Raw genomic sequence first — 24506 nt, 5'->3', positions numbered from 1 at the left:
AAAAGATTTAGCTCACCCTCCCTGGTTGTATTGACTCTGTACTCTGAAGCTGCTACCATAAGAAATTTTAAATCTCTGCCTTCAGCTTCCAGACCTTTTGTCGGGAGTATTTTTCTGGTATTTTTTGCCCCTGCACCTTCTGCTTCTTTTAGGCGTTTCCTTCAGGTCAAAAAGATTTGTTCAAGTTTTTCTTAATCTCTCTGCATTTCAGTTTGTTTCAGCATTTTAGCAAAGTTGTGGATTTTGATTCCCTTCTGCCTCCATATTAGGAACGTGTCAATTATAGAAGTCTTTGCAGTCTTCAGTAGGTTATCTTTATGAACAAATAGAACTATCTAGCCATGTATAGCATAGAGTACAAGCTAGGAGCTATCCCCATGCTTAGATTTTAACCTGCGTCTGCTCAACGTTCACAGTATGTGTGTGTGTGTAATATACCCAATTCTACATGAAACCTGTATGTGTCAGACCCTTACACCACAATTGGTAAAAGCAATGGCAACTTTTGTAAGGGAAAACAAAAGGAGTCCACACCAAGTTATAGAGAAAAACAAACTTATTTATTTAACATGTTAACGGTAATGTACAGTTCCAGTAGTTCCCTACTGAGTCTTCACTAGTCGGTGCCTGACTGGCTGACTCTATTTATACAAAAGCTCATGAACTGTATTAAGATTCTCCCACTCCCTCATCGGGGGAACTCGTATTCTGCAAGCTCAACGGGGTCAGTGGTACATCCCTACCCCGTGAAACCCGTGCGGGTTATAACAGCAACACAAGGAAATACCTTTTTACACAGCGTGTCATTAGGATCTGAGAGTGTGGAGGCAGATGTACTTTTGTGAAAAGAAAATGCAGTCATTATCTGAAGAGAAAAATTGTGCAAGGCTACAGGGAAAAGGTGTGGGAGTGATACCGGGCGAATTACTCTTGCAGAGAGCTGCAGCATACACAATGGGTTGAATGGCTTCTTTCCGTGCTGTATCCATTCTCTGATTGTCTGATTTGGAGATCACTGGGCCAGAAGACCCAGTACATAAACAGGTATCAAGGGTACCTTGAAGGATTAATTATACATGACATAACTTTTGAATTCTGAAGCTAAACCTTAGTTAGCTGACAAGATAGCAACAAAAGCTTTCATTATCCTTATCACAATGATGCATAACAACAAACCTTGTGACGAGGTTTTTCAATCAGTGTTACTTTACTGCAGCTGTAATTTTATTATGTAGTTCAAAAATGAAATTTGGGGGAAGGCTTTAACTTTTGGAAACTCAGAACTGCTGCAAGAAAAGAAATCTAAGAATGTTAAGAACCACACTTAAATCATATTTGAGCCCGAGGAGAAAACACAAAATGGCATGTGCCGGAATTAACCTATAAGTGTGGCTGGAAGTGGGGACACAAGGAAGAGAGAAAAAGACCACTTGCTTTGCTATTGCGCCTTTCATGGTCTCAGGGCATCCCAGTGCACTTTACAGACAGTGAAGTACTTTCTTCAGGAGGGAAAGTAACTAAAGATTTACAAGGACAGATTCTCACGGTATTTTTCTCAATGTAGATGGCTCGAATATACGATTTGTTTGTTGAGGACAACAAATGAGGAAGAATAAACTTTACAGATGAAATAAAATCTTGTTCCATATAAATATGTTCCCACATTTACAAGAGTTCTGTTTCACTTGCACTATCCAGTTCCACAACCCCTCGTGTTACTGAACTGCAGAAATGTATTTATACCAAAATGTTCACTTTTAGGTCTTTTAGAACAACTGCCCTTCTTTGAAATAATATTTTAGACCCGCTTGTAATATAAATCCTGTACAATATCAATACTGTCAGTAGTAGTGAAAGTGTACTCAGAAACCCCACAGCAATATAATGGGTATTAGATGTCTGTTTTGTTTGGTGGGTTCGATATGGCATAGGTAAGCTCGCCTCTTGGTTTTAATTGGTAATTTTGGGGTTCAATTGTCAAATGGATTTCTTGATGCGATGCTAACATCACATACTAGGCTAATTTAGGGGGGATGCCATTTACGGTAGCGAGGGATAGGTTTAGGTACTTGGGAATTCAGGTAGCGAGGGAATGGACGGGGCTCCATAAATGGAACTGAACGAAGCTGGTGGAGGAGGCCAGGGAGGATCTTAAGAGGTGGGATACACTGCACTTAACGTTGGCGGGGAGGGTCCAAGTGGTGAAAATGAATATTCTGCCGAGGTTCTTATTTATCTTTCAGGCTCTCCCTTTTTTCGGAAAGTGGACACAATCATCTCTGACTTTGTATGGGCGGGGAAGGTGCGAGGGTGGGGAGGATCCTGCTACAGAGGCAGAGGCAACAGGGGGGGTTGGCGTTGCCAAACTTGCTTCATTATTATTGGTCAGCGAATGTGGACAAGGTACGGTGGTGATGGGAAGGAGAAGGGGTAGAGTAGGTTAGGATGGAGGAGGAATCTTCTAAAGGGTCTAATTTGAGGGCTATGGTGACGGCAGCTTTGCCAATGGCTCCCAGTAGGTATTCAGGGAGCCCAGTGGTGCAGTCCACTGTGAAGATATGGAATCAGCTGAGGAGGCATTTTAGGGTGGAAGGGATGTTGGTGCTAATGCTGCTGTGTGAGAATCATGGGTTTGAGTCGAGGGGGATGAATAGTTTATACAGGAGGTAGAGGGAAGTGGGGCTGGTCAAGGTGAGGGATTTGTATTTGGAGGAAGGGTTCATCAGTCTGGAGGAGCTAAGGGAGAGGTTAGAGCTGCTGAGGGGTAGTGAGTTCAGGTGTCTACAGGTTAGGGACTTTGCACGAAAGGTCTGGAAGGGGTTCCTTAGATTGCCAGGATACACCCTGCTGGATCGACTGCTGCTTCCGGATGTGGAAGGGGAGGGAAGAATTGGAGCTATGTACTGAGGGAATATAAGTGGCTGGGGGAACAGGGAGGCGAGCGGGTGGTGAAGATCAAGGAGAATTGGGAAGCGGAGTTGGGAATGGAGATCAATTGGGGAGTATGGGGTGAGGCACTGCGAAGGGTATACAGGACCTCCTCTTGTGCAAGGATGAGCCTGATACAGTTTAAAGTGGCACACAAGGAGCATATGACTCGTCGAGAATGAATGGGTTCTTTCAGTGGGTAGCAGATGAGCGTGAGAGGTGTGGGCGGGGGCCAGCGAATCATGCACACATGTTTTGGGGTTGTGAAAAATTGGGAAGATTCTGGGTGGGAGTGTTCGCAGTCTTAGCCAGGATAGTGGAGGAGGGAATGGACCTGGACCCTTTGATGGCAATATTTGGGGTTTCAGAGAAGCCGGAGCTCATGGAGAGGAGGAAGGCCGATGTCTTGGCCTTCGCCTCTCTGATTGCACAGCGATGAATTTGGCTGGAGTGGCGGTTGGCATCGCCACCGGGGGTAGCAGCATGGTTGGGTGACCTGTATGACTTCCTGCGGTTAGAGAAGATAAAGTATGAGTTAAAGGGCTCAGCAGGGGAGTCTGAGAAAAGGTGGGGGAATGTTTGTAACCTTGTTTGAGGGGCTGTTCGTCGCAGGAGGGTGGCCGGGGGGGGGGGGGGGGGGGGGGGTGAATGTTTCCCGGGGTGTTTATTTGTTGTCACCTACTTTGTTACAAGTTTGAATAAAGTGCGTTTAAATAAAAACATTACATACTAGGATAGTCTTTGATTTGACCCTTGGCTCACAGTGAGTTCATCAACCCCAGTCAGACTGAGAGAATGAAGAGATATTAAGTGCAGCTGGCACTTAGTTTGCTTCGATGGTCTTGTACTTACGAAAGGGTAAAATCAGCCATGTACCTGACCACTATCCACATCCGTACATCGCTGATGTCCATGTTTCGTTTTGATTGTGCTGGCTTCCTAGTTAAATAAATGAACCATTAACTATTCCCTCAAAGAATGCCACATAGACAAGGTACTGAAGGGCCACAGTTACCACTGACACTGCACCCAAATGTGAGCTAAATGACAATTAATTTTGTCAAACCCAAGGTGGTCGTAGGGTAATTTGGTATGCAAATTACTATTAAGCTATTTTGCTGGTAGGGACAGCTGCACTGTGAGATTTCTGTTCCCTCCAAAATCTTGCAGTTTCGTGTTTACGCAAAGTGGTTCTAGGTTCGGGTCAGCGGAAAAGTGACAGTACCACGCAGGGTTCAGGTTGGTGTCCTGACTGGCAAGTTCATTAAATCATCAACTGTGAACTGACTGCCAGTGGATAATCCACACAAACTGTACCTCACACCGCTTGTGACTTCAATTTTAAAAGTGCCAGGTGATGTGTTGGACCATACAAAAACCCCTTAAACAAAGTTAGGAGTTGCTTCAATGCTAAGATTTAGGGACTGCTGCAACCTATGGACTCATAAAATTAAAATGAACTGTCCAGATGCATTTCTTTGATTCGGTCTGCAGTTTGCAGCATGGTAAATCATAGAATCTACAGTGCAGAAGGAGGCCATTCAGCCCATCAGGTCTGCACCGGCCCTTGGAAAGAGCACCCTACTTAAGCCCACATCGCCACCCTATCCCCGTAACCCAACCTAACCTTTTGTACACCAAGAGGAAATTTACCATGACCAATCCACATAATCTGCACATCTTTGGACTGTAGGAGGAAACCGGAGCACCCGGAGGAAACCTACGCAGACAAGGGAGAAAGTGCAAACCCCATACAGACAGTCACCCGAGGTCGGAATTGAACCAGGGTCCCTGGAGCTGTGAGGCAGCAGTGCTAACCACTGTGCCGCCCGTTGTTCACCGAATCCGACAGTATAACTCAGACCTGGCTGCATCGTGCGCTCTGCTGAAAAGGATCTCAGATCAATATCAGTAGCATAATGACAGCCTAACAGAGTTTAATAAGGCAAGTTCATTGCTTTTCCATTAAGTTGTCATGCTAACTGCAGCTGCCACCCGAGAAATGACCTTTGTTTGTACCTTTATTCAATTCATTCGCTCTAAGATTTTCTGCACAAGCATTGAGAGATCATTCCAACATCCACTTTAGGCCATTTCCAAAATCAGAAGTAATATATCTAAATTAAAAGAAAAATATGAATCGATCTGATTTGATTAGTGAGTTCAAACTGGCTTGTTTTTCAAATCCAGATCAGTCTAAAACTTGGGGACTAGTGAAATAAATAGACATCCATTGCTACTTTTTGTTAATTAGGTGTGGATTTTCAAAAATGCTCTTATTTATTGCACAGGAATGGTACAAAATTGTTACATCCTTCCATCCCCCAGTCTGGTTGAGAGATTTCACCCCAATCTACATTCATTTAGTTCCGTTAACATAGAGCTGATTTAGTGCTGGTGTGGTACGGATTGAAAACATATTCTGATTGTAGGCTTTCTGTTTTAGAAGATGGCAAAACAAAACCTTTCCTCCTGCACACTGTCCACCTGCCTGCTGTTATTTTCGAGCAGGCCTCGATTTAAATGTTCAGTGATTTCCCCCAAAATACTATCAACGTAATTTTTACACTTTTGGGTTCTGTGAGACTTGAGGACTCCAATGCCATTTTGGTGCTGTAAAGTGCAGTGGGGCGGCACAGTAGCAGAGTGGTTAGCACAGTTGCTAAGGCCCGCGGGTTCAATTCCTCCTTGGGTCACTGTCTGTGCGGAGTCTGCACGTTCTCCCCGTGTCTGCATGTGTTTCCTCCGGGTGCTCCGGTTTCCTTACAAGTCCCGAAAGACATGCTGTTAGGTGAATTGGACATTATGAATTCTCCCTCTGTGTTCTTGAACAGGCGCCGGAGTGTGGTGACTCGGGGAGTTTCACAGTAACTCCCATTGTGTTGTTAATGTAAGCCTACTTGTGACAATAATGAAGATTTTATTATTTTCGGATGAACTACAACACATTCAGCCCAACTGGTCTATATCAGTGTCTATTCTCCACATTAGTCTGTAACCACACCATTTCACCTAACCCATCAGCCTATCCTTCTATTGCTTTCTCACTCGTGTACTTAATGAGATTCCCATTAAATGCTATTTTCCTTAACTACTCTATATGGTAGCAAGTTGCACATTTTAATCACTCTCTAACGCCAACAAAATCATGTACGATGAACGTATCATTCTCTAAAAATGTCCGGAACCAACATCTTTTAAAAGGGTCGCGAGAAGCAACTTGGGCAAGAATAGAAATTGGTTTGTCTGACACTCTTTGGGCAGTAAAAAATATGGTGTAGCTTTCTGCCGCTCTCTCTTCAACAATCCTCTCAGTCTCCTTTCGCCTAGATCTGCTCAACCTCCCTCCTAATCTCTTGCTGCAGACCCGTACTCTGGCTGATTGCATTCTAGATCTCTCACCACAAATCAACATCCACCCCAAAAACAGTGAGCTGTCTATCAATGCTCGGAAAATACTGGCAGCTCGGCAGCTGAATGTAAAAGAAGCCTGACCATCAAAATGTTTCAGACCTCTTGCTGGCAATGTTCTGCAGGTGTTACAATTGCTGCAGCCACCAATAAGCACTGCAAAATGAAACCCCCGTGTTTTAATGCCTCTTCGCTCGAAGTTTTGAAGTCTGAGATTCACCTGTGCAATTATTAATGAAACAAATTCTATTCTTTTGACAGTGTTTATACATTACTTACAGAATTCTTGTTTCAGTATTTCCAAAAATAGAATCCATTTCAAGTATATAATGTATTGAGTGTCAGTACTTATACAGTGCCAAGCACTTAACACAGCTGCCTCTATAAAAGAGCTCTGAATAATCAGAAGGAAAAGTGTTATTTTGGGGAGCTATGCAGAGCTATATTCTCTGAGCAGAACAAGTACCATCATGGTCTCACCATTCCACAGCCGTTGACAGATTGAACTTTGCACAGCACAACAAAATACAAATCTATTTACTGAGTATTTCGGAACAAATGTTTTGTTGATGCCAGATCAAGTGACAAAGGTTTGTGTATTTTTTAAATTACTTCATGGCGTGCGGGTGCTGCTGGCTCGATCAGAATGTTTAGTCCATCCCTAATTTCCTTTGAAAAGGGTGTTGGTGGCCATGTGCTGAACCGTCGCACGAAAGGTGGAGCAGAAACTGCAGCTTCAGACTTTTTAAACTCGAAAATCAGCCATTAACTCAGCCAACACCCTCCCCCCCCCCCCCCAGAACGAACTACCCCCCCCCCCCCCCCACCCCCCCACCCCCCGCCGAGGAAACGCCCTCAAACCAGCAGAAATTCCGAAAGGACAACAAAAGTAGCAAGAGCCAGGAAATGAAAGCCCAAACCAGCTCGAGGAGGGGACGCTCCCGGGGAGGGGGAGTGAGATACGAGGGAGAACCCCAGGGACACGGGACATGGGAAAAGCAAGGGCAGTGGGTCCGGGGGGGGGGGGGGGGGGAGTAGATTGCTGTTTGCAACAGGACTAACATGGAGGCGACTGGAACAGTGGCCATCTTGGATGGTCCCCAAACAAAGGGAAACCCCAGAGTGAAGGGCACGTCCATGATGTAGGTATGGTTGAGCGGCAGGAAGAGGGGGACAAAAGCCCCCCATCAGGATAGCCATCTGGAACATTGGGTACTCAACGGCCTGGTCTTTGCCATTTGAAAAGCCTGAGAGCTGACAGTCTTTCTTCCTCCAAGAGACACACCTGAGGGAGAAGGACCAACTGAGGGTAAGAAAATGCTGGATAGGACAGACCTACTAGGCGAGCTACGGGGCGAGGGCAAGCAGGGCGGGGTGGGGGGGGGGGGGGGCGGCCATGCTGTTTAATAAGAGGATGGCCTTTACGGCGACCTCTACGGTGACAGACACAGGAGATGATGGGCAGGATTCTCCCCTAACTGGCGGGATGGGCCGCACCGGCGTAGAGGAGTGGCGTGAACCACTCCGGCGTCGGGCCACCCGGAAGGTGTGGAATCCTCCGCACCTTCAGGGGCTAGGCCAGTGCTGGCGGGGTTGGCGCCGTGCCAGCCAGCACTGAAGGGCTTGGCGCCGCGCCAATCGCCGCCGAAGGGCCTGTGCCAGCCGGCACGAGTTGGTGTGATCCCAGCACATGCGCAGAGGGGATTTTCTCCATGCCGGCTATGGCGGACTGTTACACTGGCCAACGTGGAGGGAAAGAGTGCCCCCATGGTATAGGCCCGCCCACGGATCGCTGGGCCCCGATTGCGGGCCAGGCCACCGTGGAGGCCCTCCGGGGCCAGATCCCCCGCGCTCCCCCCCTCCCCCCAAGGAAGCACGCAAGCCGTCCGCAGAGCCAGGTCCCGCCGGTAAGGACCTGGTGTATTTCACGCCGATGGGTCCCGCCGAAAACGGGCGGCCACTCGGCCCACAGAATCGCCGGGGGGGGGGGGGGGCGCTACCAACGGCCCCTGAACGGAACGGTGCGATTCCCACCCCCGCCGAAAAGCCAGCGCCCGAGAATCCGGCAGCCGGCATCGGGGCGAAGAGACGGGATTCACGCTGCCCCCCACGCCGATTCTCCGGCCCGGCAGGGGATTGGAGAATCCCACCCGATATGTCATGGTCAGTGGGGTCCTGGATGGGGCACTGGTGGTGCTTTTGAATGAGTACGTCTCAGTCTTGTCCCAGGTCCACAAGGTATATTCCTGTATCGGCTCTTTGTGGTAGATAAATCGGTGCTTTCAGGTGCAGTGGGAGCACCGATTATTATTACTCTGTAATAATAATTTCTGACCACGCTTCCCACCATGTGGATGTCAGGTATGAGATGGGCTGAACCCAGCTCCCCCATGAAGGCAGCACACAGCCCTCCGTGTCGACAAGGCATTTTGTGAAAGAATATCACAAGCCATCGATGGATATGAAACCTGCAAACAGAATGGTTGGAAGGTACTGAAGGCGGTAATAAGTCTGGAAATAATAGTGTATAAGAGATGCAGGGGCAGATAGGAGAGGACAGCTAAGCAAAGTTTGGTTGACTCCATATTGGAGATGGATGGGGGCACTCCACGACCACAACCGTGGAACCACTGATGGAGAGGAAAAATGACAAATAGAGTTTGACCTGCTCTCCACTAGGAAAGCAGTGCACCAACTCCACCAGTCACGAGAGACCTTCTATGAACATGGAGACAGGGTTAGCTGCCTGCTGGCCCACCAGCTGAGAAAGCAGACAGCCATGAGGAAAATAGCGCAGTTGAAAGATAAGAATGGCAAACTAGTCATGGAGTCGGTCAAGGTCAATGAGGCCTTTGCGACTTTCTATCGGGAGCTGTACACCTCCAAGCCCCGGAGGGGGACTCAAAGGTAAGACAGTTTCTCGACAGACTGGACATACCAGCTGTGGGGGAAGAAGAGGCAGGGAACGTTCGCCAGGCTTTTGGCATCAGTATTCAGAAGTGAGATGGCCCACAGTCCATCGGGTCTTGGGGAACAGCTTGTGCCAGCATGGGCCGCAGGTGTTGGAACAGTGCTGTTGCAAATCTTTTATAGAAGTCAATCAGGAATCCGCCTGGATCCGGTGCCTTCCCCACCTTTGAGTCCCCCTCTGGGTAAGTGTATGAACAAATACCACCAGCTCTGGCTACTTCCGGTTGCACAGAGGCATGAGGCAGGAATGCCAGTTGCCCCGCTGCTATTCACTCCAGCAATTTAGACGCTGCCCATCGCTCTCAGATCAGCAAAGGGGTGGAGAGGGATCCAGATAGGAGATGGGGAGCATAGAGCTGCACTCATCGAGGCAACTGGGAAGTATTCCATCACACTCCCGACTTGTGCCTTGTAGATGGTGGACAGACTTTGAGGAGTCAGGAGGTGAGTTACTCGCCGTAGGATTCCTAGCCTTTGGCCTGATCTGGTAGCCACAGTTTTAATATGGCGAGTCCAGTTCAGTTTCTGATCAATGGTAATTTCCAGGATTGATTGTGGGGGTTTCAGCAATGGCAATACCATTGAATTTCAAGGGATTGGATTTATTTGTCAGATGTACCAAGGCAGAGTGAAAAGTATTTTTCTGCGTGCAGCTCAAAACATAATTTAGTACATGAATAGAACAGTAAATACATAATAGGGCAACACAAGGTACACAATGAAACTACATAAACACCAGCATCGGGTGAAGCATACAGGAGTGTAGTGTTAATCAGGTCAGTCCATAAGAGGGTTGTTTAGCAGTCTGGTAACAGCTGGGGAAGAAGCTGTTTTTGAATCTGTTTGTGCATGTTCTCAGACTTTTGTACCTCCTGCCCGATGGAAGAAGTTAGGAGAGTAAGCAAAGTGGGAGGGGTCTTTGATTATGCTGCCCGCTTTCCCAAGGCAGTGGGAGGTGTAGATGGAGTCAATGGATGGGAGGCAGGTTTGTGTGATGGACTGGACTTCATGACTCTGACGTTTCTTGCGGTCTTGGGCCGAGCAGTTGCCATATCAGGCTATGATGCAGCCAGATAGGATGCTTTCTATGGTGCAAAAAAGTTGGTGAGAGTCAGTGTGAACGTGCTGAATTTCCTTAGTAAGTATAGGGGCTGTTGTGCTTTCTTGGTGGTAGCATCGATGTGGGTGGACAAAGACAGATTTTTGGTAATGTGCTCACCTCGGAATTTGAAGCTGTCAACCATCTCCACCGTTGATGCAGACAGGGATGTGTACAGTACTTACAGGATGATGGTTAGATCCTCTCTTGTAGAAGATGGTCATTGCCTGGCACTTGTGTGGCATGAATGTAACTTCCCAATTGTCAGTCCAAGCCTGTATATTGTTCAGATTTTGTTGCATTTGGACATGGACTGTTTCATTATCTGATTCGCGAATGGTGCTGAACATTGCGCAGTCATCTGTGAACATCCCCACTTCTGACCTTATGATGGAAGTGAGGTGCAGACGATCAAGATGATCGTGCTGCCCAGATTCCTCTTTGTATTCTAATCCCTCCCGATCTTCATCCTAAAGGCCTTCTGCACTAGGCAAACTGATCATGGCGTTTGCGAGTTGGGGGTGGGTGCCCTAGGATTTGCAAAGGGGAAAGACAGGAGGCCTGGCCCTTCCAGACCTACAATTCTACCACTGTGCAGCCACTGTGGAGAGAGTATGGGGATGGGTCACAGAGCCATATGAAGAATGGGTAAAGATGGAGGAGAGTTCCTACATCAGAACATCCCTTCGGGCATGGCCAAGGCCTGACACCCATTCCCTCCAGCCAATTATTCAAGGAGCCCACTGGTGGTGAGGATGTGAAGCAAAGCTTAAGAGCCAGAATGAATGGGATATGTTAGTGGAAAATTACAAGTGTAGAAGCTTGTTATTGAAGGAGAACGAACTTGCTGAAATAAGGGAGTTGAATAGCCTTGAGAAACAAGGAAGATGGCCAGGTGACAGGGTATGAAATGTGGGAGCCGCTTGCAATTATAACTAGCACCTGCTAATTAAACTAAGACTGCTACATACTCATGTGCCAATAGATAACTTTAAAGTCTGTATAATTATGTACTGGAACTATTGCAATAACGAATTAATAACAAATTTATGCTTTGTAATGGGGGCAAGCTCAAGTGAATGCAAGAGACAGCCCCTAACAATACATATAAAAAAAGGATGTTTCGAGCAAAACTTTGGCACTCTCCGAGGTGGTTCTCCGGAATACCTAGAGAGCTGCCCCGATCGCAATAAAGAATATTCTGAAGTACGAACGTGTTCGAGACTGTTTCCTCCGGACTGAGAGACAAGTGAATTAGAGACGCATTCACAGTGGTGGCCACACTGAGAATGCGCAACCAGCTCAGGCACCACTTTGGATGAACAACAATGTCCACCATGGCCCCTATCTGGAAGAACCATAAATTACCCCCGGTGCTGCTAGCGCCACCTTTAAACGGTTGAGACAGCTCGAGAGAACGGTGACGGTAGGGGACATATACATAGAAGGCAGGGTAGCAACACTGGGGAAACTGATGGACAAACTTCAGCTCCCAAAAGATAATGAGTGCGATACATGCAACGAAGGAACTCTGTAAGGAGACAACAACCTTGCCTTGACTGCCAGAACACTCCCTGCTGGACAGACTCCTGACCATGGGCGAACTAGGAACGGTTACTGCGCTGACATGTACAGATGAATACTGGAAGAGCTACGGTCCCCACTAGATGAGACACAGGAGAAATGGGTGAAAAAGCTAGGCATAGAGATGGGGAGGACTCTGGAGCGAAGACCTGCACAGAAGAATTGCCCCATCTCATGCGTAGGGCTGAGACTAACGCAGCTGAAAATAGCGCACAAGGCACATTTGACGAGAATACACACAAGTAGGTTATTTCCGGAGGTGGAGGATAAATATGAACAGTGCCAAGGAGGCCTGGCCAACCACACCCATATGTTCTGGGTCTGCCTCAGACCGATCAGGTACTGGACTGCCTTTTTTGAGGTCATGTCCAAGGTTGTGGGAGTGAGCGTGGAGCCATGCCCACTAATGGTGGTCTTCGGGGTCTGGGAACAGCCAGAATTGTTCATAGGGAGAGGTGCACACCTAGCCTTTGCCTCCCTGATCACCCGCCAGAGACTTCTGCTCGGTGGAAGATCAGCAGCACCACCTGCAACCGCAGACTGGCTGTCCGACTTAGCAGAATTCCTGGAATTGGAAAAAATAAAATTCACAATACAAGGATCGGAGGAAGGTTTCCACCACACGTGGAAATAATTCACCAGCGTGTTCCAAGATCTGTTCGTAGCCAGCAACCAATAGGGTGGTGGGGGGCTAGGGGGAGGAAACTAGAGCTAGTACCGTCAGCAGAACAAAAAGGTGGGAGGTAGAAGGGGAGGGGGAGAGAATATTAACTAGGACGCAATGCAAACAAGGCATGGGGAACCGGAGGAAACGAGCAGCAGAGACGTACGCAGGTACGACCTGCAGCATGGTAGCAGCGCCAGGGTCTCAGGTTCAATTCCCTACACTGAAGGCGCCCCTGGTATGTTCCAGTACCAGGGAGCAGTTAATGTGCACAAGAACGGTACAGAGGGAGTGGCCGAGGTCAGGGGACCCCAAAACCAGGAACCAACAATAATTAACCCAACCTTTACATCTGCTGTTTTGTCGCCTCCTGGACTTGTACGTAGGTATCACATTCACATATATAAATATATACACAGTTTGTAAAGACTGCTTAATTGTCCTCTGCAATGTAACTATAAAAACTAATAAAAATAATTTAAAAACAGAAAAGGGTGTTGGTGAGCCACATTTGTGAACCACAGCTCTCCATGTGGTGAAACTGCTCCCGAAAGGGGAGTCTCGGAATTGTCTCCAATGGCGATGAAGGAATGGTGATATAATTCCAAGTCAGGATGATGTGCGGCTTAGAGGACAATTTGCAGATGGTATTGTTCCCATATAGCCGCAGCCCGTGTTCTTCTTGCTGGTAATGGTCACTGGAAGTCACTATCAAAGCTAACGTTCTTCTATTTGACAAACTTCAAGAGGATATTAACAATGCAATACAAAAAGTAATCATTTGTCACATACACTTATGGGCAATGATGAAGCTTGGAAGTGTAACTTCAGTGCTAGTCAGTAATGCACAGTTTTATTTTCAGTTAAACAGTATTTTGTTTTAATTGAACAAAGAAAATTACAGCACAGGAACAGGCCCTTCGGCCCTCCCAGCCTGCGCCGATCCAGATCCTTTATCTAAACCTGTCTCCTATTTTCCAAGGTCTACTTCCCTCTGTTGCCGCCCGTTCAAATACCTGTCTAGATGCCTCTTAAATGATGCTAAAGAACTAAGAAAATTACATTGAGAAAATTGAACTGGAGAAAAACAATGATTTTCTTCATTGTATTTGGTGTAAATATTTGCCTGACTACTGTCATTTAATTCCAATAACCTGCCACCTTACATTGCACGATTAGAATGAAAACCTTTTTGTAAAAAAAACTCTCTCCATGTACCTTTGAAGACACCAAAGGCAATGAATTGGCTTGTCCATCAAAATCATACTCAACACAGATAAACTAATGTCTCTACTTCTCCTTGGAAAATACTGCAAAAACATTTTCATTTCTCATACACAACCAAGCCTTCAATGTTCCAAATATATTATTCTAATTACAATGATGTAATTAATGTTTCTATTTTGGATCTCTGTAGTTATTTATCAATGCTAATAAGTTCTCAACAGATGCCTAACTGCTAATCTTATTGCAGAGTGCTCCACTTAGTTGACTTGACATGTACTGTTGAGATGAATTAAGTTTCAAGATGATTATGATAAGGGATTTCAACATGGCCTTCCGTAGCTAGGAATATAGAAGGCTACTGTTAAAGTTTTTGAGTTAGCTGGATGTGGAAGTCTGATGATCTCCCATTAGAGTCACTGTAAGTGCTCGAGTCATTTGGGTATATTATCCTCTGGGTGTGAAACATCATTTTCCTAAGCTGTCCTTATAAACCAATGACAGAGAAAAATGTATCTAATGTCCATTTTTAATTGTGAGTTATGAGGGAAACATTCAAGCCTTGAGACAAGGACCTTCATGTGAGTAAATCATTAAAGTTTACATCAGCACTATATGGTTATTAGATAAGCAAACAGGGCAGGCGGGGCAGGATGCATTGTCAAAATGGTTAGACAGAAAACATAAATGCTATTCTGTTTCTGGAAATGAATTATGTAACTACAGGCAACTGTTGTAATGAAGGAAACACGACAGCCTATGTACACCTCAAGCTACCACAAACAGCAATGTCAGAATGACCAGATAACCTGTTGTTTCGGTGATATTAGTTTTTTTTTAAATACATTTAAAATGCTCAATATATTTTTCCAATTAAGGAGCAATTTAGTGTGGCTAATCCACTTAACCACTAATTATGATGCGATGAGGCAAGACTTAGGATGCATCAGATGGAGAGGAAACCTTCAGGGGATGGACACAATGGAAATGTGGAGCATGTTCAAGGAACAGCTACTGCGTGTCCTTGATAAGTATGTACCTGTCAGGCAGGGAGGAAGTGGTTGAGCGAGGGAACCGTGGGTTACTAAAGCAGTTGAAACACTTGTCAAGAGTAAGAAGGAGGCTTATGTAAAGATGAGACGTGAAGGTTCAGTTAGGGCACTCGAGAGTTACAAGTTAGCTAGGAAGGATCTAAAGAGAGAGCTAAGAGGAGCCAGGAGGGGACCCGAGAAGTCTTAGGCAGGTAGGATCAAGGATAACCCTAAAGCTTTCTATAGATATGTCAGGAATAAAAGAATGACTAGGGTAAGAGTAGGGCCAGTCAAGGACAGTAGTGGGAAGTTGTGCATGGAGTCCGAGGAGATAGGAGGTGCTAAATGAATATTTCTCGTCAGTATTTAGGCAGGAAAAAGACAATGTTGTCGAGGAGAATACGGAGGTATAGGCTACTAGACTAGAAGGGCTTGAGGTTCATAAGGAGGAGGTGTTAGCGATTCTGGAAAGTGTTAAAATAGATAAGTCCCCTGGGCCGGATGGGATTTATCCTAGGATTCTCTGGGAAGCTAGCGAGGAGATTGCTGAGCCTTTGGCTTTGATCTTTAAGTCATCCTTGTCTACAGGAATAGTGCCAGAAGACTGGAGGATGGCAAATGTTGTCCCCTTGTTCAAGAAGGGGAGTAGAGACAACCCTGGTAACTATAGACCAATGAGCCTTACTTCTGTTGTGGGCAAAGTATTGGAAAGGTTTATAAGAGATAGGATGTATAATCATCTGGAAAGGAATAATTTAATTAGAGATAGTCAACATGGTTTTGTGAAGGGTAGGTCGTGCCTCACAAACCTTATTGAGTTCTTTGAGAAGGTGACCAAACAGGTAGATGAGGGTAAAGCAGTTGATGTGGTGTATATGGATTGCAGTAAAGCGTTTGATAAGGTTCCCCACGGTAGGCTATTGCAGAAAATACGGAGGCATGGGATTCAGGGTGATTTAGCAGTTTGGATCAGAAATTGGCTAGCTGGAAGAAGACAAAGGGTGGTGATTGATGGGAAATGTTCAGACTGGAGTCCAGTTATTAGTGGTGTACCACAAGGATCTGTTTTGGGGCCACTGCTGTTTGTCATTTTTATAAATGACCTGGAGGAACGTAGATGGATGGGTGAGTAAATTTGCAGATGACACTAAAGTCGGTGGAGTTGTGGACAATGCGGAAGGATGTTACAAGTTACAGAGGGACATAGATAAGCAGCAGAGCTGGGCTGACAGGTGGCAAACGGAGTTTAATGCAGAAAAGTGTGAGGTGATTCATTTTGGAAGGCATAACAGGGAGACAGAGTACTGGGCTAATGGTAAGATTCTTGGTAGTGTGGACGAGCAGAGAGATCTCGGTGTCCATGTCCATAGATCCCTGAAAGTTACCACCCAGGTTGAGAGGGTTGTTAAGAAGGCGTACGGTGTGTTAGCTTTTATTGGTAGAAGAATTGAGTTTCGGAGCCATGAGGTAATGTTGCAGTTGTACAAAACTCTGGTGCGGCCGCATTTGGAGTATTGCGTGCAGTTCTGGTCGCCGCATTATAGGAAGGATGTGAAGCATTGGAAAGGGTGCAGAGGAGATTTACCAGGATGTTGCCTGGTATGGAAGGAAGATCTTATGAGGAAAGGCTGAGGGACTTGAGGCTGTTTTCGTTAGAGAGAAGAGGGTTAAGAGGTGACTTAATTTAGGCATACAAGATGATCAGAGGATTAGATAGGGTGGACAGTGAGAGCCTTTTTCCTCGGATGGTGATGTCTAGCACGAGGGGACATAGCTTTAAATTGAGGGGGGATAGATATAGGACAGATGTCAGTGGTAGGTTCTTTACTCAGTGAGTAGTAAGGGGCGTGGAATGCCCTGCCTGCAACAGTAGTGGACTCGCCAACACTAAGGGCATTCAAATGGTCAATGGATAGACATATGGACGATAAGGGAATAGTGTAGATGGGCTTTAGAGGAGTTTCACAGGTCGGCACAACATCGAGGGCCTGTACTGTGCTGGAATGTTCTATGTTCTAACCTGCACATCTTTGAGTTGTGGGGGTGAAATCCACGCAGTCACGGGAGTATGTGCAAACTCCACACGAACAGTGACCCGGGGCCGGGATCGAACCTGGGTCCTCAGCACCGTGAGACAGCTGTGCTAACCACCGCGCTACCCACGGTCATATTAGTTGAAGAACAATATTGGGCAGGACATGAGGAAGAACTCATTTGTTCTTCTTCAAGTAGCTTTATTGGATCTTTTATTCCCATCTGAGAAATCAGATTGGGTCCTGTCTTAATATCTCATCTGAAAGATAGCATCTTTGGCAGTGCAGCACTCTGAGCGCATACTATTTTCAGGTTACGTAGATACATAGAAGATAGGAGCAGGAGGAGGCCTTTTGGCCCTTCCAGCCTGCTCCGCCATTCATCACGACCATGGCTGATCATCCAACTCAATAGCCTAATCCTGCTTTCTCCCCATAACCTTTGATCCCATTCTCCCCAAGTGCTATATCCAGCCACCTCTTGAATATATTCAAAGTTTTAGCATCAAGTACTTCCTGTGGTAATGAATGCCACAGGCTCACCACTCTTTGTGTGAAGAAGTGCCTCCTTATCTCTGTCCGAAATGGTTTACCCTGAATCCTCAGGCTGTGACCTCTGGTTCTGGACACACCCATCATTGGTAACATCTTCCCTGGATCTACCCTGTCTAGTCCTATTCGAATTTTATAAGTCTCTATGAGATCTCCCCTCATTCTTCTGAACTCCAGCGAGAACAATCCCAACCTAGTCAATTTCTCCTCATATGACAGTCCCGTCAAATTAAGGGATTAATATTGTTTCTAGTTTATTTAAGCAAGAATTATCTGCATAGATATACATATATACGAATAACACCAGTGGCACCTTGCATTTTAAGATTAATTGTATTGCTCACCAGGTTGCCTCGTGTCAATACAGCTAGGGCTTCACCTGAGCTCCACAGGAAACTTTGTTGAAGTTTCCGACTTCAAGATTGGTACAGAAACTAGCATAATTATGTGTGATTGTGATCCAGAATATTTGGAGCTAAGAATAAGTGAAAAAATATACAGGCTCAATCTTTGCCATTATCCTCAGTGTGATAAATATGCATGTTTCTCAATCCTTATTTCCTATCTCACTAAAATCGCAGTTTAAATCATGTTTTTTGCCTGCATACAATTTTCAAAGATTCTACTATTCCTGTGTGCTGTCGTATAGGCGGTTTATTAAATAACTTTAAATTTATGATCATATATAGAATATATTTTTACAGGTTTTACTGCAGTGTGTTTTCCATTATATGAGAGACCTGTAAAGGAAAATAATTTAAAACTTAGATTTTGTGCATTACACTTCAATTTCCAAGTTCACCAGAAACGTGCTATGCAAATCCATGCCAAGTCAAATCAAAATCATTCCAGTGATTGTGATGCTGGATGGTGAATAGAGGCAGTAGTCACAGTGAACTGTAGAAAGATAATTGAAAGCAATAGCAATAATATTCATGGATTACAGAAGCAATTGGCATGTCGTAAAATCTGTTAACCAGAACGTCAACCCAGTGTTCACCGAAGCAAATTATTACTGGAAATGAAATGTGAGGAATTGCATTTTAGGTGGCGCTCTCTCCTTGCACAACTGAGCACTCTGCCACAGTACATTAGATTGTAAGATTACTTGATGATAGATTGTTTCCTGGAAACATGCGCTCAACTGTCATGGCAACCTACTACTCTAAACATTCTTCTGAACAAGTACACACAGAGGATCCTTTGCTCGATAAGGGAAGGTTTCCATTGTAGGGCAGCTACTGTACTGAAACTGCAACGAAAAAATCTTATGGCTTCATCAAACAGTTTGAAACAAATATGTATTTCTTCATCACATTATCACATCCTCAGGGCATCCCAGAATACTTCATATCTGATAAATTACTTTTGAAATGTGGTCATTATTATAGAAGCGAACTTAATACAGAGCAAGATCATAAAACAGTTCATATGTAAATAGGCCTGCGTTGGCATTCATTGAGGGAGGAATGTTGGCATGTACACTGGGAACACTTCCTGCTCTTTTGAGCCACCGGATCTTTTATGTCCACTTGATTGAGTATTTTGTTCAAAATTCAAGAATAACAAGGCAGCATTCCCTTAATTACAGCTGCCACTGTTTTCCTGAATAGGTTGGTATTTTTGACTTAAGTCCTTGACTGAAACATTCCACCCTCAGTAAGGTCCTGTCTGAGTGAGGCTTTCTTTGTTTTTAATGTAGATTCGACAGTAATGGTGGCAATCCTCTGTCTCATAAGACAATGGTTTGTGTCATAGTTGACAACTTTGTATAAAGTATCGCCTGGTGTAGCTCAGGGGTCCCACTCTGGCATTTGCTGCAGTGTAAGTCATTGGGCTGAGAAGGTGCAGGATTCATTGGGCTCTGTTTTCTCTGAGATCTCTTCTTGACCCACTGAGCTTTTTGTGTTCACTTCTTCCAGTGCTTTCTTCCAGTCAACCTCCAGAGGTCAGGGTCACTAGTGAGTGTCTCCCAGCTGTCAGTGTCAATGTCCACCACCTTCACATCTCACTTGCAGGTATCCTTGGCCGGGATTATCCAGTCCCGGCCGTGGTGTGAAATTTCTATGGGCAGGGTGGAAAATTTGACCAACCAGCCAAAGGTCCATTGAATTTGGGCAGGAATTTCCAGTCCCACTCTTATAGCAGAAGTATGGATGCCCAGGAGGATGTGGCCAGTCCAGAGTGCAGAAGGTATTTGAGTATGCGGCCATTATCCATCTGATGAACGTGGTTGGGCCAGCACAAATGTCGTCGGCTTAGCAATGAGTGCATGCTGCAGCAATTAGCACGCTCCAGGACCTCAGAGTCGGTGACCTTGTCCTGCCAGATGCTGAGGTTGTGTAATACAACACTGCTATAAAATTAAACAGCTTGACAATGATCAAATCTAAGAGGCACTAGATGATGTGCTATCTTAACTGTACCTGCCACATTCCTTACTGCAGTGGTGCATGTTCAATTACACTGCTAACCGTCCCCATATTGAACCCCGAAGCTACAATCTCTGTAACTTTGAGGATACCTGCCAATTATATTATTGTGTTGAAGAAAAATAGCAACATTAGTATGAGGACAATGAGTGGCTGACCACTCCTTTCACAACACTGGGGGGGGGGGTTAGCAGTGTAATTGAACCTACACCACTGCAGTAAGGAATGTGGTAGGTACAGTTAAGATGGAACACCACAGGGATGGCCTTGTTGGCTTGTTTTGTAATAAGGCTAACAACTAATGTCAAGATCAAACCATCTGCAAAGCTTTTTCATTCAAAATCTAATAACCTCTTAATATCATATATTTTTGTTTAAATCGGTCTGGTAATTACATTTTCATTCTAAATATATTTTACTAACACAGGTCAAGTAGAACATTCTGGGAACTTCATGTCTTTTATTCCGATACGAATATAAAGTCAGGAAATGCTTGGTCAGGATAGTGCAAGAGGACAGACCACAGGGCTCATGGCAGCTCATGCAAAGCCTGTTTGCCTATTACAAAGGAAGTCAAAGGAGTCAAAACTTAAGTATGTACGGTGACCATAATTTCCATTTGGTAGCCTGGCAGGGCAGAAAAGGTGGTGCAGAGGTTACTTCCTGAACCTGGTCATCTTTCTGCTCGTCTTCGGCTTTCGGGGTAAAAGATAAAATGATCTACTTAGAGAAATTTTTTTTCCACTTGAGGTGACTGATTAACAGTTTCTATGCAAATGTACACATGATGATGAAAAATCCTGTAATACTCCACGATTAAAAAAAAAACAATTTGGCTGTAATCACAGTAATCAATGCCCCCCCCCTCCTCCCCTCCCATCCCATACCATATAAACTCACACTCCTAACACCATGAGAGATAGACTAGTTCACCTAAACATTTGGCTTTGTGAAAGAGGACAACTTTTGCTTGGACGCTTCACTGGGAACAATAGAACAGTACAGCACAGAACAGGCCCTTCGGCCCTCGATGTTGTGCTGAGCAATGATCACCCTACTCAAACCCACGTATCCACCCTATACCCGTAACCCAACAACACCCCCTTAACCTTACTTTTTAGGACACTACGGGCAATTTAGCATGGCCAATCCACCTAACCCGCACATCTTTGGACTGTGGGAGGAAACCGGAGCACCCGGAGAAAACCCACGCACACACGGGGAGGACGTGCAGACTCCGCACAGACAGTGACCCAGCCGGGAATTGAACCTGGGACCCTGGAGCTGTGAAGCATTTATGCTAACCACCATGTTACTGTGCTGCCCTAATGTGGATGTTATGACTGTTTCTATGGTAATAAGGCCTGTTTGTGGATCGGGTGGCCAGGGATCTATCTGCCTCACCACCCTGGAGCGATTTGGACACTCGGGTTTCAGTTTCAGCAAACTTGTGCAGAGAGAGAGAGAGGTCGGAATGTATAAGTCTTCACCAGTGTAACAACGAGAGGGCGAAGCAGCCAGTTAACCGTGGAGCCGGTGCACAGTGCATCTCGATATAATCGACAGAATCTAAAACAGGGGGGAAACGATCGTTCGCTGCAGCATCAGGATTTGAGAAGTAGGCTTAAAAATCCTCCAAACACAGATTTTTTATAAATTATTTACTATATGTCATGAAAGTCAGACTGGGTTCATGCCCAATGACACAATTCCTTAACTCCAGTGCATCAAAGAGATTTATATGGTTTCAAACAACAATCTGAATCAACAATATATATATATATATATATAAAAATCCACAGCTCCTCTAATTTACAGGGTTGGAAACTTACGGAGTCGCTCATTCCAAAAGTCCACCTCCATAATATCTGGTTTGGCATCTTTTAAACAGACCGATATACAGGCACACACCAAAGAACACTTTTGTTAGAGAAACATAAACTTTCTTTTCTTCTGAAGCACAAGGTCCCTGGAGGGAGGCGGCGTCATTTGAAGTGCGAGTGGGCGGCGCCCTCCGCTGTCAGCTTGAAGTCCAGGGCCCGCAGGAGGTGGGAGATGGGCAGCTGGTGCAGGCCTTCGGGGAAGTTTTGGGGGGAAACGGTCCGGATCAAGGCCTGCATGGCCTTAATGAAGAGGGGGGGCGGGCTGCAGCCCGACAGCCACTGGAAGAGGTCGGTGCCCAGCAGGCCCCGCCACAGGCCGGCGTCGTCCCTCAGCGCCCCCTGCATCTTGAAGTTGAGCTGGGGCATGAAGAGCAGCAGGCTGGGCAGGCAGCTCCGGTGCGGCTCGGCCTCGCTCTCCTCGCACAGCCGGCCCAGCAGCGTGTCCAGCGCCGTGTTGCCATGGCAGTCCGTCACGTAGGGCGACGAGCCGTGGCCCAGCAGCAGGCTGAGGCACTCGGGCCGCGCCAGCTCGCAGGCCAGGTGCAGCGGCGTCTTCCCGCTCTCCACGTGCACGCAGCCGCGCCGGTCCAGGTAGCCCCGCCGCTCGTCCTCGGGGAAGTGGCGCAGGCTCTTCAGCATCCGGCCCAGCGTGACCACCCGGTTGTAGCGCACGGCCATGGCCAGGTGCGGCGCCAGGGCCTGGCAGCAGCAGAAGCTCTTGCTGGGCATGGCCAGGGCTGCCCGCGGCTGCTCGGACAGCAGGTACTGCCCGTAGGGCTGGTGGTCGTGCACCAGGGCGTAGAGCAGAGCCTCGGAGGGAGAGTAGCTGCTGGCCCGGCCGCCCTCCTCCCAGTGGAACACCTCCATGGTCCTCATCTCCTCCAGCATCCAGACTGGCAGCAGGTCCCGCACCGCCTGGTAGAAAGCGAAGGAGGATTTCTTACAGCGCTTCTGCCAGCGTTTTTCCTGGGCATGACCGGGGGAGGAGGGAGCCAGGTCCCACGGCATGACTGGGGGCGTGTGTGTGTGCGTGAGGGGAGAGTGTGGCTGTGTGTGGGGAGGGGGCTCTGTCCTAGCCCCTGGACTCAGGCTGAACTCAAACTGCTCCCAAAGCTCAGGCCGAGGTCCCTGGAAGCCGGCTGCTAACTTCATGGGCAGTGGGCAGTGTCCCCTGTCTCTGGGTACAGACAGTGTCCCGGGGAGCCGGGCGCCGCGGCTTCCCTCACTCTTATTTATAGTATCAGCCGCCCCATTGGGCGTCTGCAGCGCGCACACCGCCCACATCCTGACTAATAAGCTGAGGGGAAACCTCCTCCCTCCCCACAGTCAACACACACCCATCCACCCAGACCTTTTTGTGTAAAGAGTCAATGACCCCCGACACACACTGTGGTTACGTGAGCTTGATCCCATTTCATGTTCCTTTTTTTTGTCCCACTTGTATCAGTTACAGCTCCGTCTACTATTTCACAGCACAGCTCATCTCTGCAAACCTTCTGTTGATGAAACATTCAGCAGGGCCAGGCCAGGCGTGTTTAATCGGTCACCCCGACGGGGAACACATCTTTTGAAAGGTCACAGATTGACTAATTACTTCTGTACTGTCACCGAGAGGGGACAGGGGTAAGAGATTTAGAGGGGATTTGAGGGAAAACTTTTTCACCTGGAGGCTGGTGGGAATCACTGACTTAAAAGGGGGCAAAGGCAAAAACTCTCATAACATTTAAGAAGCATTTATAGATGGGCACTTGAAACACCATAAAATGCAACAAAATGCTGAAAAATGGGATTAGAACATATAGGTGCGTGGTGGACAGCGTAGATACCCAAAGGGTCTCAAAGGTTTTATGCTGTAAAACTCTATGATTCCATCTCTGCACCAATACTGACAGAGCTGCCGATGAGAAACAGTGAATGTTTCAGTCCGAAGAGCTTTCACCAGCACTGAGAAAAGTTGGAAATGTAATTATATGTTAAACAGGTGAGGGTGGGGGGGGGAGTAAAGAAACAAAAGATGAGTCTATAGAAGGTGTGAATGGCTGAGATGAAAAGCAAAAACCAGAGAGAATAGAGGGGGGTAAACAAGCATCCACCCTTCTCCCTCCCTCACATCATCCATCTGAACAAATCTAATTGATTGGAGTTATGGTATTTATTTATGTCCAAATGATCATTTTTAATCCATAAAAGGAAAAGAACTAGCCCATTCATAATTAACAGCATTTTTATGTGTTTTTTTTACACCAAAGATTTGAATACAAAATTAGAGTGACCAACTGTCCTGAATTTTCTGGGACTATTTGGCTTTTCATCCTGAGTCAGGCCTTTGTGGGACATGGTTTGCCTCGAATTGTTTCTGCCTCTACAGGCTGTGTGTCCCTGCCTGTGTTGGCTGTGGTAGGTTGGTCGTTTTGTGTTTGGGGCTGCACAGTGGCTGTTTCATTTTTGGGGGGGAAAGATTCAATACTGGAAACCCAGCTAAACTGCACAAGATCTTTTCCATTCCGTAGAAGAATTAGAAGACACACTCCAATGTTATTCAATTTAATTATTTCATTTAGGGGCAGCAGGGTAGCATGGTGGTTAGCATAAATGCTTCACAGCTCCAGGGTCCCAGGTTCGATTCCCGGCTGGGTCACTGTCTGTGTGGAGTCTGCACATCCTCCCCCTGTGTGCGTGGGTTTCCTCCGGGTGC

At 46.4% G+C, this 24506-nt stretch overlaps 1 protein-coding gene across 1 annotated transcript; it reads right to left on the bottom strand.

The window, feature by feature from the left end:
* Nucleotides 1–21574: 21574 nt before the first annotated feature.
* On the bottom strand, nucleotides 21575–23029 carry ankrd9 (ankyrin repeat domain 9). Its single transcript, XM_038777262.1, has one exon. The coding sequence runs from the start codon at nucleotides 22961–22963 to the stop codon at nucleotides 21914–21916; it is 1050 nt and encodes a 349-aa protein (XP_038633190.1). The 5' UTR covers nucleotides 22964–23029; the 3' UTR covers nucleotides 21575–21913.
* Nucleotides 23030–24506: the final 1477 nt, after the last annotated feature.

The sequence above is a fragment of the Scyliorhinus canicula genome, chromosome 2 (assembly GCF_902713615.1).
Source record: "Scyliorhinus canicula chromosome 2, sScyCan1.1, whole genome shotgun sequence".
NCBI classification, from domain to species: Eukaryota; Metazoa; Chordata; class Chondrichthyes; order Carcharhiniformes; family Scyliorhinidae; genus Scyliorhinus; species Scyliorhinus canicula.
Note: the sequence above shows the minus strand (reverse complement) of the source record. Positions and strands in the feature narration are given on the sequence as shown.

What these genes read in the sequence shown, in the direction of transcription:
- ankrd9 (XM_038777262.1), bottom strand. Translation starts at nt 22,963, where the DNA reads ATGAAGTTAGCAGCCGGCTTCCAGGGACCTCGGCCTGAGCTTTGGGAG.